The 20,480-nt window shown below is 30.4% G+C and overlaps 1 protein-coding gene across 4 annotated transcripts; it reads left to right on the top strand.

Moving 5' to 3' along the window:
- The first annotated feature begins 12,370 nt into the window (after positions 1-12,370).
- On the top strand, positions 12,371-17,935 carry LOC129317711 (MDIS1-interacting receptor like kinase 2-like). Of its 4 annotated transcripts, XM_054962072.1 has the most exons (4): positions 12,371-12,695; positions 15,170-15,280; positions 15,366-15,717; positions 16,969-17,935. In XM_054962072.1, the coding sequence occupies exons 1-3, from the start codon at positions 12,407-12,409 to the stop codon at positions 15,680-15,682; spliced, it is 717 nt and encodes a 238-aa protein (XP_054818047.1). In that variant the 5' UTR covers positions 12,371-12,406; the 3' UTR covers positions 15,683-15,717; positions 16,969-17,935. The 4 variants fall into 4 exon arrangements, 3 of the variants coding, with proteins under 3 accessions (XP_054818047.1, XP_054818048.1, XP_054818049.1); XM_054962073.1 differs by lacking the exon at positions 15,170-15,280 and having other exon boundaries at positions 15,456-15,717; XR_008595029.1 differs by lacking the exon at positions 12,371-12,695 and having other exon boundaries at positions 12,707-15,280.
- Positions 17,936-20,480: the final 2,545 nt, after the last annotated feature.

Genomic DNA, 20,480 nt, shown 5'->3' with positions numbered 1-20,480 from the left:
TATTATAGGGTATTTAATAAGAGTAGATATGAAAGTATAGGATTAGTTTGAAAGTAGATAAGTACTGTATTGGAGGTAAAATTTAATTAAAAATATTTTAAATTTTTAAACGGAGGGAGTAAGTAAAAAGAAAAATATCTTACATGAAGTAAAACTTCAAAGTATGAATGCATATTTAAAAAGGAAACAAAATAAAATGCTTAATAGTAAAATTACACACACACACACATTGATCATTAGTTTTTGGTGGTGATCATATATCTTTAGCGGTGACTTTTTGTCATTATTAAAATACTAGCTTAACAAGGTCATTATTTTTAAAAGTAATCATTATTAATCTTATATATAATTTATTTCTCATTCTATCTATAAATACCTTTAGTGGCAATAAATTTTGCTACTAAAAGTAATTATGTAAATTAATTTTTATAAAAATATTTTTTAAAAAATTTAATTATTTTTATTTTTTTATGACAATACTTTTGATGGCAATAGTTGGTTGACGTGCAAAGTAATTATATAGATTATTTTTAATTTTTTTATAAAAATACTTTTCACACAAGCAATTCTTCTTTCTTTCAATATAGGCGATGGCCTCTCACACTCTCATCTTATACTGTTTGATTTTTAGTTTTATGGAGAGTTAAATTATTGGTGTGATCAATCATAAACCATCATCTTAAATTTTAATCAAATTCTTTGACATTCAAGAAATATTTCATTTTAGTTTTATTCCAATTTACTTTTCTTTTCTGTACCTCTAAATTTTATGCTTTAATTGTTATTGCTTATTAGAGTAGCTTTATTGTATGATTTTTGAGTTATAAATTTTATCTGAGGTTTTACTTGCTATAATTGATTGATATAGCATCATAAAAGTAATTTGGCTTGGCTTGAGTGAATATTCATGCTTTGTTTTTGATGTGGCTAACTTAGAACAGTTGTTAGGTTATTAGTTAAGAGAGATTTTAATTAATCTATAACTTAATTTATTGTTCAATTCTTGAATGATAATTTGAGAAATATATAATGAAACAAGAATAATAAAGTTAAATAAAATTAATTTATTTTGTGGATGAGGAAGATCAAGTTTAAGTGATTGGGTTGTAATTGATTGTACTACTTGTATTTGATAATTTTCTCGGTTGAATTTTTTTATTTATTTAATTTTAATTTAGTTTTTTAAATTAATTCCATCATAAAAAATCCCCCTACTATTTATCTTTTCATAATCATAATTCAAATAGTTAATTCATTGACTCTTAGAAAGACGACATAAGTTGTGTTTTATTACAAAATCTAATTTTATTAATTTTAGTACTATTCGACAATAGTGTTACTCATAACACTTGATTTATCAAAAAATATTTTTTTAGTGGAAGTATCCCTTCCACAATTGGAAATTTGACCAAATTGCAAATTCTAAACCTCAAACACCACAAACTCTTAGGTCTTATTCCTTCTAAATTTATTTGAGAAACTCCATTCTCTCACCTACTTTTCATTAGCACATAATTACTTATTATATGGACCTATCCCCCTTTTCTTTGGAAACCATACAAATCTCACCTGGTTGGTTTTGTGGGCTAACAGACTTCACGAACCAATTCCTTCATCTTTAGGAAATCTGATCAATCTAAAAGCCTTTTAGCTTGGAAATAATAGTCTCTTTGGTCCAATTCCTGGTTCCTTGGAAAATTTGACAAAGCTCAAATTCCTAAGATTGGGTATGAACAAACTCAGTGGTAGAATTCCGATGGAGATGAACAAAGTTACCAACTTAAGTATGTTGCTCCTTTTTTAGAATAATTTCATTGGCCATTTACCACAAAATGTTTGCCTTGGTGGATCATTAGAAACCTTTGATGCTTTTGCAAACAAATTCACTGGTCTGATTCCAAGAACATTAAAAAATTGCTCGAGTTTGCTTAAACTAAAACTTAAAGATAACCAATTGGTTGGAAACATAACAAGTGATTTTGGTAATTACCTAAATTTGCAATTCATTGATCTAAGCAGTAATGAGTTTTATGGTCAACTTTCACCCAACTGGGGAAAGTGCCATAATCTCATAATCCTAAAGATTTCCAACAACAATCTCTCAGGTAGGATCCCTCCAGAGTTAAGAGATGCCATCAATCTTGGTGAAATCATGCTCTCATCAAATCACTTGACTGAAGAAATTCCAAAGGAATTGGGAAAGTTAAACTCATTGAATAGACTCTTTTTGAGTCATAATCGACTGTTAGGCATTGTTCCTATAGAAACATGATCACTAAGTCAACTTGAGGAATTAAAGTTGGAAGCAAATGATTTTATTGGCTCCATTCCTAAGAGCTTGGAGGATTGCACAAGCTATGGTACTTGAATTTGAGTAAAAATAAATTTGAGGGAAGCATTCCCTTAGAGTTTAGTTAGTTACTGGCTCTTTAAGAGCTTGACCTAAGTGAGAACATATTGGGAGGAAGAATACCAACAACACTTGAAACTTTAAAGATGTTGGAAATATTGAACCTCTCACATAATATTCTCTCTAACACCATTCTATCTAGTTTTGAACAAATGGCAAGCTTGTTATTTGTCGACATATCATACAACTAGCTGGCTCACTACCAAACAATCCAATCTTTCAAAATATTACATTTGAAGCACTGAGGAACAACACAAGTTTATATGGTAATGTCACAGGCTTGCAATTTTGCAATAAACTTGGCAATAACAAAATACCACAATTATTGATGCCGTTGCTACTTTGTTTGTGTGCTCTTTTGCTTGTAGCTATTAGAATTTCAACATATATTATGATTCAAAACTTAAAAGGGACAAAAGGTCATCATCGGAAGGCACTTACTATAGCTTCTTCCTCCATATGGGGTTTTGGCAGGGAAATATTGCATGAAAAAGTTGTTGAAGCTACAGAGGATTTTCATGAAAAATATCTCATTGGAGTGGGAGGACAAGGAAGTGTTTACAAGGATGAGTTGTTAGTTGATCACTTTTTTAAAAAAACTTCATATAAGTTCTAATGCGAATTTATCCAATTTTAAAGCATTTTCAACTTAAATTCAAGTTTTGATAGAACTCGAACATCGTAACATAGTGAAGTTACTTGGTTTTTTTTTCAAACTCACAACTCTCCTTCTTCGTATATGAGTTCTTAAAAGGTGGTGGCTTGGATAAGATTTTAAAGAATGATAAGCATGCAATTGCGCTTGATTAGAACAAAAGGGTGAGTATTGTTAAAGATGTGGTTAATGCATTATTCTATTTGCATTATAATCTCTCATGTCCTATAATCCATCATGACATATCAAGCAAGAATATTTTGTTAGATTCAAAATATCAAGAAGGTCACATCATTGATTTTGGAATAGCCAAGTTTTTAAAGCTTGACTCAAACATGACCTAATTTGTTGGCACCTTTAGTTATGCTACTCTAGGTTAGGACCATTTCTTTGTATCCAAACAACTTGTGTTATAATTCTTTACATTGTAATATAACAATTTTCATACTGTAAAATGTATAATGCAGAGATTGCATTCACTATGCAAGCAAATGAGAAAAGTGATGTTTATAGTTTTAGAGTTCTTGCATGGGAAATCTTGTTAAGAAGGCATCCAAGTGAGTTTGTTTGTTCTTTGACAAAGATTCCAACATTCTATGAGTTGCCATTAAAGGATGTGGTGGATAAATGTCTTTCACCTACAAACCTAGTTGTTGGTGAAGTGATATCAATTGCAAAATTAGCACTTGCTTGCTTGAATGAAAATCCATATTCTCGTCCAACTATGAAACATGCATCCGCAGAGCTTACGAAGAGAAAGCCTCATTTAGTAGACCAGTTGGACACCATCATACTTGGACAACTGATGATGGCATACTGAACTTCTTAAGGGAATTGAGTGACTCATGGATGTCCTGTGTTGTTGTTATTATTATTATTATTATTATTATTATTATTATTATTATTATTATTTTTGTTTTGGCATTCAGATCCTATAAATTTTTGATTTCTTGAAGTCTTGGTGGCAGGCAGATCTTAGCCATTTAATTGTAGAAATGGACCAAATGATGACATGTGGCATATTGAATACATATGAAATTGAAGACATGTGACATTTATTTTTTTGTATGTTGCCTACATGTATTATATATAATGTTGATAATATCTCAAAGGATTTTGAATCCTATGATTCTGTGCATGTAATATAGTTTACCCACTTCCACAAAAATCTTCCACCATCATATTATGAAACTTATAACAGCAATCTTAGTGAAGAACTCCAAACAATTTCAACACTAACTACATTGTTTATACTTTTTCCTCTTGTATTTATTATAAAGACGTCACTGCTACAAAAAAGGCTCTCGTAATGCTTTTTTTAAATCACACAAGCTCTGGAACTATTTAAAACTAGAGATAGTGTTTTGATTATAAGAGAAGCATTACAAGATGATGCATGGGTCAAGAGAGGGAGCACTACCTCTTATTTCTTTAAAAAATAAAAAGAAAAGAAAAGGGAGGAAAGGTAGTGCTTCTTCCTCTCCTTTTTTATATAAAAAATGGAGTGGTAGTGCTTCTTTGAAGAAACGGAGTGAAGGGTATGCGATACTTTGAATGAGGTAGGTGAACGTGAATGGAAATGGGATTTGCTAAGTGGTTTGATTCCTATTAAAGCTGGAAACAAGTTGCTTTTTGTGGTAAAACCTGTTGTTGGGGAGAAGAGGGATCGATTGTGTTAGAAAGGAGGTCAACAAGGTGAATTTTCTATTAAAAATACCTTTAAGTTACTAATGAATCAGTTGTGGGGTAGTAAAGATAGAATTTGGCAATCAATTTGAAAATAGCTTGGTATTAGAGGATTTAGATGTTTTTGTGGTCATTGGTTAATGATCAAGGAGAGGTTTCACGCTGCAGAATTATATTGAGGTAGAGGAGGTGGGGAGCTGCTTCTGAGTGTAAAGCTTATGGTCAAACTAAATCAGTAGTTCATGTGATGAGTGATTGCTGCAAAGCAAGGGTATCAGATGATAATGGGAACAGATGATTATCATTTGTTCCTATTATCATCTAATAAAGGGAAGTATAGTTGTCTTGGATGCTGAGTTACTTATGGTAGCAATTATTTTGAATTGTAATTTGGGGAGTAGGTAATGGTGAATTTGTGGGAGAAAAAGAAAGAGGGATGTGGTTTTGAATGGAGAATGATTTTTGGTGTGACCTATTAGGTGTTATGGAAAGCGAGGAATATGAGAATTTTTTTTCTTGAATTAAAAGGCAGGCATTAATGATTTGAGATTACAAATGGGATCGGACTCACGATCTCCCACTTACTTAAAGAGCTTACATGCTGATGGTTTTGTGAAAAAAGGAGTGGAGCGATGATTTGAGAGAAAATTTGAGATGGTCTTCTTTACTTAGTTGACGAGTGTGGATTTGGCTTTGAGAGGGGTTGATTTTTTTTTAATTAGTTGTACTTTATTTTCTTTGGGCTTTAGCCCCTTCTCTTACCCAAAAAAAAATCTACAATTCAAAAATCTTAAAAATCTAGATTAAAAATCTCATAAATCTTAACTACAATAAGGATTAAAAGGTAAAAATACTCACAACTTTTTTCTCCAATAGTGCCTAATGTGAAGGATGGTGTAAGAGTGCCCAAAATATTGATGATGTGGGTGCAAAAGTGCTCAAACTGTTAAATTAAACTAATGTCCATTAATGTTGACTGTCAAAAATAAAAAGAAAGCAAATATAAGGTGCAAAAACACGCACAAGATTTTTATCCAAGAACTTACAATATCCTTAAGTCAACAACAGTATATGGAAACCTAATAAATTTATAAAAGAGGCCATATAACAAACTTTGGCCCTATTAACTTGGACTTATAGGCTTTCTCAAGCTTGTCCAAATACTGGAAATCTAAAATATTATTTATTTTACCTTTTATTTTAGTTAATTTTAATTTTCATCTTAAAAATGATTTTTTTCAATTGTTATCTAATTTTAATTTAATTTTATTAATAATAAAAAAGAATACGAGTATTCAGGCTATGCCTAATCTGGTTTAGCTTGGCCTGAATTTTTTTAAACTTATTTAAATAGCCCAAATAAGATCAAAGTAAAAAAAATATTTAACTCTCAAGCCTACTACAAAAAAATTTTAGGCTTATTCAGGTTGGCACCGTCATGCCCCAAAACTTAGGGGTGACTAGCACAGGATAAAATTATTACATATATATGTTTTTCATGCTAACAAAGTCATAAATTTAATAGAAATTTTGATAAAACATTCCTTTGAAAAAAATTGAACTTTCTGAAAGTTCTACAATAACATTTGACAACTAAAAATGTCAACAAAGAGGTTAGCTCCTATCAGCAAACTAACAATATAAGTAGTAAATGAGAACCTTCACTATAGTTTATGTAGAGTACCTAAAATGAAATAGAATTTACAAAATGTAATATATAAATTCAAGCCTTACAATGAATAGCGACTAACTTGAATAATGCTCCAATTTCAATTTGGCAATAAACCCCTTAATAATCATCTGAAGGTATAAGATCAGCTATACAATTTGACAAAAAAAATTCAATGAATAAAGTCTCAATTATAGTTGATGAAAATAATAAAAAGAACATCAATGAGTCTTTTATAAAATAATAAAATAATCAATTAAAAATAATCATATAAGCACATACCTCATATATATATATATATATATATATCAACAGTTATGTAAATGTAAAAACCATGAATGCATGAATTCAATTACAATTTATTAGAAATTCAAGTTCCATTTCAAACATTAACATATGTATAAACACTTTGAGAATTATTTAACTCAATATAAAATTCAAATATGGTAAAAATAAAAGTTTGCTTTGAAAGATCAAATTTAAAGAAAACTTAAGTTTCAAAATTCACTTTTTAATAGGATTTGGTTAGAACGATTAAAAAATATGGACACATGGTTCACGAGAGTAAATAACCAAGCACGACTAGAAGCCACGAAATGAACAAGTACGGCCAAAAGCCACGGAACAAGCATTGGCACAAGGCTTATAGAAACAAGCGTGAGTACAGTGCTCATGAATTACTATCTCTTCATTTCATATGTGTTAGCCTTCACATAGGGCTAGCACGTCCTACAATTACCCTACTAACTAAGTGTATCATAACGTGCCAAAGACTAACAGGATTACTATTAACAACCAACGTTTTGTATTTAGTCTAATCAAAAAATTTTAAACATGCATGAAAATCAACTAACATTTCAAAATTTCTTCACCAAATTTCCTTGCATTACTTCATTGAATAAAGTTATTCAAACACTTATGAATTTCTTGTCAATCCAACATAATATAATTTTACAAACAAGAATGAGTTCTTTTATCAAAATATTAAGTAAAAGACATATATACTGAAGATAGTACATTTTGCCAAAACATTCAATAAAAAAGGTAATAGATGTAACTCATTAACAATGAAATAAAATAAAATAAAATAAAATTAATATTTTGATGAAAGAAATTTTTAATTAGTAAATCAATTGGGACATTACCTACTTATCAAATAGATTTTCAAATATATAACTTACTTTTAAGTCAGCCCTTTTGCAATAGCTTGATATTCTTAAATTCCTATCGTCCCAATAATACTATAATCAATTTTCTATATACTACAATTCAAAATCTACAACCTAAATTCATTCAAGGATAAGAATAGAAAATTATTGTTATTATTATTATTTTCCCAACAATTTTCAAACATTGCATCAATTATTTCTTAGAAAGTCCAAAGACTAACATATTAATAGCAATCTAGCTCATGAGTCGCCAATCAAAATACCTATATCTAATTACATAAATTACTCTTAATTAATTGCTTTTGTAATATTGTTCGCTTCTTAATTCTCTAACACTCAAGTGATATCATTGTTATTCTTTTATAAGTTTTTTTTAATTCAAAAATCTTCAATCTAAGATAATTTAGAGAAATAAAAAAGAAAATCTTCAATATGTCATCATTTATAATAATATTACATATTGAGTTTAATAAATAAACATCTAGAATACCTATATACACAATATTCAACATTTTCAAATATTTTTACTGGAAATAAAATTTTACTATGACTCATTTCACTTGCCTAACCTCATATTTTTCAACCTTTCATCAATCACTTCATATGTGCCCCAAAAGTTACCATAAGAACAAACAAACATGGCCCCTGAATTATCAATCAAATATCTTTTTCAAAATTTCTTAAATTTATTTCCTAAACTTCCTTTCAAATTTATCTTCCTCCAAATCCTATAAAATTTATAAGGAAATTTTAATAGACTTTGTTCAAATCAAATAATTTCCCTTTCAACATTTATATAATCAAAAGCAACTTTAATAAATCAAAATTCCTTAATTCACTTTCATTTATATCTAAGATTTCTATTATTGCCATAGGTACTTACTTCATTGGATTATAACTTTCTCTTAGGCCTTATTTCAAACGTCCTACTGCATTATTTCCAAACCATTCAACAGAATTTCTGACCCTCCAATCACTTGCCCAATAATAATTTTCAGCATCAACATTAAGATTTACCACACACATATATTTGAAATTCATATCCCATCCAGAATCAATTTCCGCTCCAATAAAATTCCAATCTAGATCCATTTTCCTCCTCTTACATAAACCACAGTAATATAGTGAACTTATCTATCAAAGAAATGCTCTTAAAACATACACCTTAGCTGGTTTCGGATCCCTACCTCTACACATTCACACATAACAATTCAACAAAGAAAGAACATAATTTCAACCACCCATCATTCACTCATACACAGATTCAATTAGGAAGAAAAGAGAGGTGAGATTCAACTCACCAATAGAACCTAGCAAATAGAAGAAGATGAAAGGGGGTCGAGGCTCCCCACGGCCACAATCGAACAGCGGCCACATAAAACTAAGGAGAAGAGCAGATTGGCAGTGACGCAAGGGAAGAGGGAGAAGACGTCGATGCAATATGAGCAGAGGAAGAACAATGGAGGAAGAGACGAAGGGAGAAGAGAAGTCTGGCGCACCCGCAATCATCAACGATGGCATCCAGAATGAACGGTGGAGGGGATGAAAGAATCGAGCTCTCTCCTTCACATGGTCACTGAAATCAACCGGGAATGAGGAGGAAAAACAGAGGAAGATTTTTCTGACAGTGTTCTCTCTCTATCTCTCTGTGTGCACGGGAAAAATGAGTAGCAATGAGAAAGAAAAATCTAATGGTTTTGTTATTATTTTTAAAAGAGGGCCATAACGATAATTTTACCAAGACCTAAAAGCAAAATAAAATTCCTGTCTTTGCAAAGGGATTCGAACTTGGCCCAATAAATGATTTGCCACCACGCATATCATTAGGCCACAATTTCACGTTGTTGCATCGATTCTATTTTTTTTTAAATAAATACATGAAATGTTATTATTAATATTAATATAATTATATTTTTTTCAAAGTTACTACAAGCATGTTAGATTTGATCCAAATTATCGAATCTATCCATTTCTGATCCATTAACTTTTTTTTGGCCAAAAATTCATTAAAATGACTAAATTACTGAATCTTACCTTTCCCAATCCATTAAATTTTTTTATGCTAGAAATTTGTTAAAATAATTGAATGTTGAGTGTGAAGTTTTAAGAATAAAACTTAATGGATTGGAAAGGGTTGACTTATTTTATGAAATTAATAGATATCCGAATACCATTATTGACTTTAGGATACCAGAAGCTTTTAAAAAAAAAGATTTATAAGTATTTTTTTCACCTTATATTTGCTTCTATTTTTTTAATGGTTAATATTAATGAATGTTAGTCAATTTAACGGTTTATTTATTTTTGCACCTACTTTATCAATATTATAGGTACTCTTACACTATTCTTCATTTAAGGATATTAAGTACTTACAGAAAAAAGTTAGTGAGTATTTTTGCCCTTTAATACTTAAAATAATCTACAATTCAAAATTCCTTTACAAATTTCAACTAAAAATCGATAGGCAACGACTTTGAAAAGTAATAATCTACAATTCAAAATTCGTTTACAAATTTCAACTAAAAATTGACAGGCAACGACTTTGAAAAGTACAAGCAACGCTCTGATATCGTCCTTTTTATTAATAATGCCCTCTTGATATTACATGGACATATTAAAAGAACAACGTTTGTTTCCAACTAATTGATATGACAAATGTTTGATATATACTCTAATCTTAAATATCTAAAATATTTAAGAAAGAGTTTGCTTGGTATGAGACAGAGCACAAGACACTCTTCTAAAATATAAAAATGATAGACATTGTTTTGGCCGGCAATCTGCTTATCGGAAAATATGTTTTGTATTTAAATTAAAATTTGAAAGTGTGGACTGTGGAAAGTATATTATAAAGAAATTAAGACTTGATTGTGATCTTATAACGTTAGTTTTGAAGCGTCATTACTAATTCATATACCTATGCGATGCTCCCTTGCCCCGCTTCTACACGAGGGTGGCAAATGCTAATGTTGAGGAAGTAAAAGAAAAACATAATTTGAACAAAATTGTGAGATAAATATAATTTTAAAACATATAAAATATTTATAGAAAAACTTATATATGTAATCTTTTATATTCAACATGTCTTATATATATTATTAACACATTTAAATTCAATTGCCATGGCTCATGATTTGATTAAATAAAAATATATTAAATATATAATGTTAAAAAAATTAAGAATTTTCCATATTGATAATCATGATGATATGTGTATTCTAAGGGGTAGAGATTCATTTGGAGTGATAAGCTACAAAAGACACCCAACCTCACTCACTTTGGGCTAGATCTAACCTGTTTACTAATTAAGCTAGACTCATGCCTATGGTTAGTCTTATTTAGGCAAATATGCCAAACCTATTTTTACATGGCCTGTCATATGATTCTGAAAAATTGCGACTGGCTTGTACATATGTGTGTATTAAAATTATATTATTATTTAAACAATTTAAGTTAATACTTCATACATTTAATATAATAGGTTATGATACTTATGGAAGCGATATCGGTGAAAGTACTTCTGTACCCTATTACTTTCCAAAGCACTTTCCCCAAAGCGCTTCGCCACATTTTTCTTAAAAACAAGAAGTATAAGGGAGGGCCTTATACCCTCCTTGGGGTTTTTTTCTTTTTTAAAAAAACCACAAGAGTACAGTAGGCAAAAAATAAGCGTTCTTATAAAGTGTTTTTAAGTGGGACAAGAGATTTGTGAATTGTACTAAACATTAGTCTTACTTTTCCCCCCAATTTTTTAAGAGTTGGTTCATAGTTTATTAATTAGATTGCGTGGTTGAAGCTGTGTCCCTATTGGTACTAATTAATTATTACAATTCTAATTATTAACTATTTTATATTAAAATAAGTCAAAACCGTGTAAGAGAGAAGTAAAATTATTATAAAGCTTCGGGCATGTACCAAAAAAAAAAGTTGATCTAATATAAGAGATTAATTTTTCACAATGTGATAAATTTAAATTTTAAATTTTTTTGGTCATGAATTAAAATTTGAATTTTCAATTTTACTAAGAAATGTACCAATATTTATTACTCAATCATGGTTTGAATATGATTGTTTTTATTAGGACACTTGCGTGATAATTTTTTTTTTACATGTGTCATGCAAGAGTTGAGGGAGACTGCACGTATACCTTGGTGACACAGAAGACATGGAGATATGGACATGCAACGTGTGTGTGTCTAATATTCTTCCTTTTGTTCTTTTGTTCCCGATGATAGAATACTCTTCAAACTTTCTTTATCAATGCAGACCATTTCAAGATGTGTCTCTTTTCAATACCTTCTGAAATTGTTAAATGACTTTTTGATAAACTGATTTTTTGAATTAACTAAAAGTCAAATAAGCATTATCTCAATATAGATGTAATATTTTGTTTATATGAGAAAATGATAGTTGCATCGCAAAATATTAAATTAATAACAGGTAAGTTTTGATTTTATTTTTTTGAAAAATAAGTTAAAAATATATCAATTCATTAGAAAATTACAAACAAAAATATCAGTTACAATATAAGAGTTATATTTAAAACTATTTTATCTATAATTAAAACTCCTAAATTTATAAATATTTGAATTGATATTTTTAACTCTTTTTTATCAAATTTATTGAAAATCTAGTTAGCATTAATTTATTATTTTAATATAAATTATAATTTTTTTGCTTTTTATTACAGTGGGTCGGTTTTTTTTTATTATATAAAGACCCCACCTATGAGCCCATGGATACTCATCAATCTTTCTCTCTTTCTCTCCCACCACATAAATTCCGCTTGAAGAACAAAATTCTGAAGTTGCCAAATTATGGTGTTCAAGTTCCAAAAGACCGATTTCTTCACTCTTTCTCTACTTCTAACATCATGGCAAATTCTCTGCATATTCTTCTTCTGTGTCTTTGCGATATTCTCTTCGTCCCTTGCTGCTACTGAGGAATCCAATGCTCTGCTAAAGTGGAAATCCAGCCTTGCAAAGCCAAGCCAAGCCATGTTGTCTTCTTGGAATGGCACCGATCCTTGCAATCACTGGAAAGGAATTACTTGTAATGAATCCATGTCTGTCTCCACCATAAATCTCACAAGTATGGGAATACAAGGTACCCTTCACAGTCTCAACTTCTCATCTTTCCCCAAACTCCAAGTTTTTGATATCAAAGACAATGAGTTTTCTGGAACTATTCCTAGCCAAATTGGTAACTTGTCCAATATTTTTATGTTGAGTATGGCTCAGAATTTCTTGAGCGGTTTTATCCCTCCAGAAATAGGGGCGTTGACTACTCTAAATGTGCTTGGAATTGGTGAGAATAATCTCACTGGACTTGTTCCTAAAGAAATTGGAAACTTGAGGAATTTGACAATATTATCTCTTTACAAAAATCATTTGTCAGGTCCCATTCCTTTTGAATTTGAGAATCTCTCTTCTCTCACAATATTTGAGTTGTCAGAAAACAACTTGTATGGGCCAATACCACCCTTTATTAGAAACTTCACAAATATCACTTGGTTAAGTTTGTGGGCCAATAGACTTTCAAGATCAATCCCATCCTCTTTAGGAGACTTGGTCAATTTACAAAGCCTCTACCTTGGGATTAACAATCTTTCTCGACCTATTCCATCTACGATAGGAAATCTGATCAAATTAGAATATCTAAACCTCAGAGTTAACTCTCTTCTGGATCTATTCCTGCTACAATAGAAAATTTGACCAAACTAAAATTTCTTTTTATCCATCAAAATAAATTATATGGCCCAATACCACCCTTTATTGGAAACCTCACAAAACTCACTCAATTGTTTTTGGGGCACAACAAATTTCGAGGATCAATTCCATCCTCTATGGGAAGCTTGGTCAATTTAGAAGTCCTTTCTCTCAACAATAACTCTCTTTCTGGACAAATCCCGGCTATAATAGGAAACTTGAAACGGCTCAGGATCCTAGAATTGAGATGGAACAAACTCAATGGGAGCATTCCAACAGAAAGTAATAACATTTCAAACTGGAATAGCTTACAACTTAGTTGGAATGATTTAATTGGCCATTTGTCGCAGCAAATTTGCCTTGGAGGATCACTTGAATTTTTTGCTGCTTCTGCAAACAAATTCACTGGTCCAATTCCAAGAACCTTGAGAAACTGCTCTAGCCTTGTCAGACTCTTTCTTGATGATAACCAATTAGTTGGAAACATAAGTGATTTTGGTGTGCTTCCAAATTTGAAATACATTGATTTGAGTGGCAATAAATTTTATGGCCCCATTTCATCATTATGGGAAATGTTTCATAATCTTTCAACGCTTAAAATTTCTAATAACAATCTTTTTGGCAGTATACCACTAGAAGTAAGAGAGGCAACCAATCTTGGGGAACTTAACCTCTCTTCAAATTACTTGACTGGTGAAATTCCTAAAGAAATAGGGAAAATGAACTCATTGACTAGACTTTCTTTGAGCAACAATCAATTTTCTGGCAAGATTCCCCTCGAAATAGGATCATTGAATAAGCTTGAAAAGTTGGAGTTAGCAGCAAATAATTTCAACATTTCAATCCCTAAAGAGCTCACAAGACTTGGCAAGTTATTGCTCTTGAACTTAAGCAAAAATAAATTTGAGGGAAGTATTCCTGTTGAGTTTGGTCAGTTACAGGCTCTAGAAGAACTTGATCTTAGTGAGAATATGTTGAGCAATGGAATTCCAGCAACACTTGGGACATTAAAGATGTTGTGAATTTTGAACCTTTCACATAATAATCTCTCCGGCACCATTTCATCTGATTTTGATGATATGTTAGGCTTGACATTGGTTGACATATTGTACAACCATTTAGAGGGACCTCTTCCGAACATTCCAGCCTTTCAAAATATTACATTTGAGGTAGTGAGAAATAACACAAGTTTATGTGGTAATGTTACTGGCTTAGAGCTTTGCAATAAGCATAGCAATGACCCACAAAGTCATGTGAACAAAATAGTGAAGCTATTAGTGTCATTGCTTGTTTGTTTTGTGACTCTAATGCTAGTAGTGGGTGGAATTTCATATATTCTTATTCAAAAATCAAAGAAAAGAAAAGGTCATGATGGAGAAGCAATAACACTCAATCTTTTCTCCATTTTGGGTTTTGACGAGGAAATCTTGCGTGAAAAAGTTGTTGAGGCTATGGACAATTTTGATGACAAATATCTCATTGGAGTTGGAGCACAAGGAAGCGTTTATAAAGTTGAGCTACTTGATAGTCAGATTTTTGCTGTGAAAAAACTCCATCCAAATTGTAATGCAAATTTTTCTAATCTTAAAGCATTTTCAAGTGAAATTCAAGCATTGACAGAAATCAAACATCGTAATGTTGTGAAGTTGCTTAGGTTTTATTCAAATTCACGCCTCTCATTCCATGTTTATGAGTTCCTAGAAGGTGGTAGCTTGGATAAAATTTTAAAAAATGATTTGCAAGCATCTAAACTTGATTGGGATAAGAGGGTAATTCTTGTTAGAGGTATGGTTGATGCATTATTCCACATGCACCATGGTCTCTCGTGCCCTATAGTTCATCTTGACATTTCAAGCAAAAACATCCTATTAGATCAAGAATATCAAGAAGCTCATATCACGGACTTTGGAATAGCAAAGTTTCTAAAGCTAGACTCCAACAACATGACCTCATTTGCTGGCACCTATGGCTATGTTGCTCTAGGTGAGGTCACCTTCTTTGCAGCCAAAAATCTTTATTATTATCCCATGCACTATTCTCATAATTAATTTATCTTTTTTTTATGTAGAAATTGCTTTTACAATGCAAGCAAATGAAAAATGTGATGTCTATAGTTTTGAGGTTCTTACCTTGGAAATCCTAATGGGAAGACATCCAGGGGAGTTTACTTATTCTTTGGCAAAGAATATTCCAACATCTTACAATCTCTCACTTAAGGATGTATTGGATCAACGGCTTCCTCCACCTTCAAACCAAGTTGTTAAGGAAGTAATGCTGATTGCAAAAATAGCATTTGCTTGTTTGAATGATAATCCACAATGCCGTCCAACCATGGAACAAGTATCTTTGGAACTTGTGAGGCCTAAACCTTATTCAATGAACTAGTTCAACAAACATCACACTTGAACAACTCATGAAAGGTTAAAGTTCCTCGATAACTTTGTTTGCCTAATATATTTTCCATTGCATGCTTGGCAAAAAAAATGTATTTACCACTGCAACTATGTCATTGGATAAAGTGAAGTGGTCTTTGCTATTTGTAAAATGTAAGTGTTGTTGGCTCGATCAAGAATAATGTAGGGTACTTACCAACTATTGATCTTCTATTTAAATTTAAAATAATAGTAATAAATGTAACAATAAACGTGGTAGTACTCTAACGTTAACAAATTTGATCGTTAAGTTTTTTTTTAAAATAGTTAGCACAATGGATAAGGTCATTAGTGTCTATCTGTTAGAGATGAAATATTCTACATGAGCATTTAATTAATATTGCCCCTTTTTTCTAAGTCTAATGGATTTGGTCATTAGTGTCGTCTATCTAGCTAACCTAACGCTGAGAGAACCGAAGCAAGGGATTGATTGACCATTGGGTTACGGGGAGAGTAAGTAGCGGAAGAGAGTGATTTTTCAAACCATCTTATGGTGCATTTGGGTAATCAAAGTTTGATATTTGAAATTCACTTTTCAACTTTTAAAATGTTAAATATTATTTGGATAATTTTTAAGTAAGCCAAATGACTTTTTAATTGTGAGTTGAGATAAGGTTAAAATATACATTTGCCAACTCTATTTTTTACAAATGGGAGTTGGATTGTACTTACTTTTATAAATAAACATGATACCCTGATTATGTTTTAATTTTTCTTTCTAATATTAAACTATATATTTTTTATTTTTATCCTTGAACATATTAAATTTTATGTTATTTTAAATTTGTTCACATTTTTTATATTATAATGACCCTAAATTTAAAATTAAAAAAAATAATAAAAATAATAAATTAATAATTTTTTTAATTGATATTTCATTTAAATTAGTTTTATAATATATGAAGAGAAGTAATTTAATAGAATTTATGTTAGTAACTTTTTGAGGTTTAGAATTTGAATTTTATTGAGTAAAAGTTTGATTTTATTTTATTTTAAATTATAAAAAAATTTTGTGTCCTTTCTTATAATTTTCATTGTGCCTTTTTTCGTAATTTTTCCAATTATTCATTAATGTCGGACTCTTTTCCTCCTCCACTGCCATTCGAACAGCAAAAAGTAATGAAAGAGTTGGAAATTATATATGTGCCCTTGTTCTTATTGTAACTCCGCAAAAATATCTAGGGGTTATTGTAATTTTATCAATGGGCCTCATTACTTAAATTTTCCTTTCCTTTTCAGTCAGCTGGGCAAAGCCAAATTCAGGGAGCTTGTATATGATTTTGCTCCTCTCTTCTCCTCTTCCTGTCGCACTTCCCTCGATCTTGTTGTGGTGTTATCACCCCCCCCACCAGCAGTCCATCCTTTCTTTTTCCCTCTCTTGTCTGTATGCCTCTGTGGAGTTGAGTAGTTAAAACTCTTCCTCTGTTTCTTCTTTGCTGTAGGCTGACGATGGTGCATGAGGGTGTTTAAATTTCATCTTCCTCCTTCGTTCTTAGCATCGCTGGTGAGGGAGATGAGGATTTGTGTTCTGCCATTCTTCTTCCTCTACTTTTCCTGTGAAGGTTTGTTCGAGCCTTCGATCTGCAACCTCGGGCGTCGCCTCCTTCTTCACTGTTGCAGCTGTCAATGCTGCCATGGGTGAGCTCGAAAGCTTCATTTACCAGGTTTTAAAAATGATGCTATTATGGGAGTTAGTGTGTGCTGTATGAGTTTTTAATGGTGGTTGTCTCTTCCCCTGTACCATCGTCGTCTTTCTTCCATCTCTGTTTGCTTCAAGTGCGTCCGGTCTCTCTCTCCCTACTCCTTGTTCGTTTGTGTGGGTGTGTTTAAATAATGAAAAATTTTGATCTGTCACTTCCTTTTGTTACTGCCGTGAAGAATGGAGGAGATGGAGAACTAATTCCTTGAGTTACGACTAATCGAGAAAAAAAAATTTAGGAGGCTGATTTATTTAAATATTGATGTTAAGAGAATTTTTGAAAATGGAAGTGAATGGGAAGAAGTTTGATATTAGTTTAATCCATATGAGGTGTTCGGTGAAATGCCTGTTAGGAGAATTTTGCTTGATTATGCATTTATGAAATCTTATTAATTAGGGTGAGAAGCATGAGTGATTTAAATTCTATTTAGTTGAGATGTAACTTAAACATTACTAAAAACTTGATCTTAAGGTATTGTATGGTTAGTTGAATTTTTGAAAGTTCCATGTTAGGTAATCTCTAACTATGATATTGTTTTATCGTTTGGTCTTGAGAATGCATGAGAATGCATTTAAAGTGTTAGACAAAAATAAGTAAATGAAGTATAATGAAGTTCATTATAGGTGATGAATATAAACTAGAGTATTGTTTTACAACTTAAATTGGGAATACATCTAAGTTATTCAATAAAGTGAGCAATACATGAATGGTGGACTGATAGAGTTTTTGCTAGAGGTCTGACACACACTTTTTAATTGATAATTAGCTATGGGAAGTTCTGTGATATAAATGATGCTTTTGGGAATATTGAATTACTTAGATTAAATATTGGTTGTGTTAATGTTGAAAGAGGATTCATTGAACTTATGGAAAGTTACTTAGACCTTATTATTTTTATATATTTTTATATGATGTTTGGAAGAAAAGAGACTTGATTGAGGTTGTAAGAGTGAATTTTGAATATTAGCAGCTCTACAGATAAGTGGATAACGTCCCAACTGATTGTTTCAATCAAAATTTCATTCACTAAAATATTACGTTTTTCTGCAAATCATTTTAATAGCAATAATGCAATTATTGGATGTTTGTTTATTAAAATTACTTTATTTTGAGAAATTAGTTTTACCAGATTTGAATGTTATTTGATCAATTAAAATAAGTTTGGACTTTGATTATAAAATTTTATTCTATCAAATGTTGGATTAATACAGAAAATAATTCATGCGAGTTTGACTTTGAAAATAAAAACTTTATTTATTATTGATGATTTTCTTGCATATTTGAAATTGAATTTGAAAAGGACTTATTACAGAACATTGGTTGCTAGCGGCAATTCTGTTAGTCCTTGGCATGCCATGGTTAATGACTAGTTAGTTTGATTTTCATGAGCTCTGTTCTCACGTCTGTTATTTGTGGGTCTCGTACCCACATTTGTTTTCGTGGCTTCAAGCTGTGTTTGGTTAGCATTACCCTCGTAGACTATGTATTCACATTTGTTTCGTGGCTTCGGCTATGTTTAGTTACTTACCCTTGTAAATTATGTGTCCACATTTGTTTTTCGTGACATAAGCTACTTTTGGTTATTTATTATCGTGGACTGTGTGTTCACATTTATGAATTGTTCTGATAAGTCCCTATAAATATGAATTTGATTACTTGGTGATTTTATATCTAATTGGTTTTAATTAGTAATTTATTTAATATTTATTTATTTCATTTATTTGCTTCTTTAAAAGCAAGTGATAGTAACATTTGATATGAAAATTAAACGATTCAAAATTTTGTTTAAAGTTATATAGAATTTTTTTTCAAAATTTATTAAACTTTTATGAAAATTATTGTCCTCTTTAACTTGCATAATTGTTTCAAATTTTTCTTTTATTTATGTTTAATTATTTATTGTTGAGACGTTATTCACTGAAATAAATTTTTGTCTTAAATAATATAATTGATGATCTACTGTTTTGCTTATCTATGAGGGATTCCTTGTTGAATTGAGGAGAAGACCTTTCGAGTATATCTTTCTTGTCCTGTAAATGGTTAATTAGTTGTTATATTTTGAAATTTTATTAGGTATACCCTACGTTAACTATAGATAAGATTTGATTTGTAATATATTGTTTGCTTATTGCAAAGGAGCAGAGCTCCACATTTCTGATTTGGACTGTATATTTCTGTTGTAGAGACTTCAAGAGGTCCTATTTAAAGGGGAGATTCTGGCAAAGTTTTTTTCAAAAGTTTATGAATCTTTGTTTATATGAAACTGTCACAATTATCTTCCATCATATTTCAAATGAATTAAAATACTATATTAAAGTTTCCTTGATCAAGGCTTAAGAGATGTATATTTATGTATATATCTCGTGCTGGTTACGTCAATTTTTGGGATGTGACAAATATATTATATTTTTATAACCAAAATTATCAATTATCATAAATTAATATTTTTTTTAATCATTGTATATTCAAAAGTATATTTTAAAACATAAATTATCGTTAATTTAAATAACTTTCAGTTTATAATCACATCCAAGAATGTTAGAAACATTAAGGATGTTGACAAAGTAAAAGGAGAATCACATTCAAAAATCAATCAAGAAAGTTATTCACAACAAGGACCAATTAATATAAAATTAATCATTGTTAAAATGGAATATGATTTATTTTTTCTCGAATGAAAATTATTATTGATCTTTTTCTGTAAATAATTTGTTTAAGTAATTCTTGAATGTCATTCTTTCAAAAGTAGGTTGCATCATTGTCCTTTGGTTAATAAATTATGTTGGTCTCTATATATTAAAATAATATAATATAATATAATATTTTCTGAGTTTAATATTATAATATATTTTTTTAAACTATCATATTTAAAAATGTAAATTATTTTGAATTTTGCAAGGTGCAAAATTTTTTTAAAAATACCTTTAATTAGAAAGTATAATAATTATATAATTTTTTAATTAAGAGCCCATTATAAATAAGAATAAATATAAAAAAATATATAATTTTAAATGTAATTAACTAACTTATGGAAATATAAATCGTTTAAAC

This window comes from Prosopis cineraria, unplaced genomic scaffold, assembly GCF_029017545.1.
Source record: "Prosopis cineraria cultivar Desert tree isolate PC_DT_omini unplaced genomic scaffold, ASM2901754v1 PC8, whole genome shotgun sequence".
Lineage (NCBI taxonomy): Eukaryota > Viridiplantae > Streptophyta > Magnoliopsida > Fabales > Fabaceae > Prosopis > Prosopis cineraria.
The sequence above is the reverse complement of the archived record's forward strand: the minus strand, read 5'-3'. Positions and strand labels throughout refer to the sequence as shown.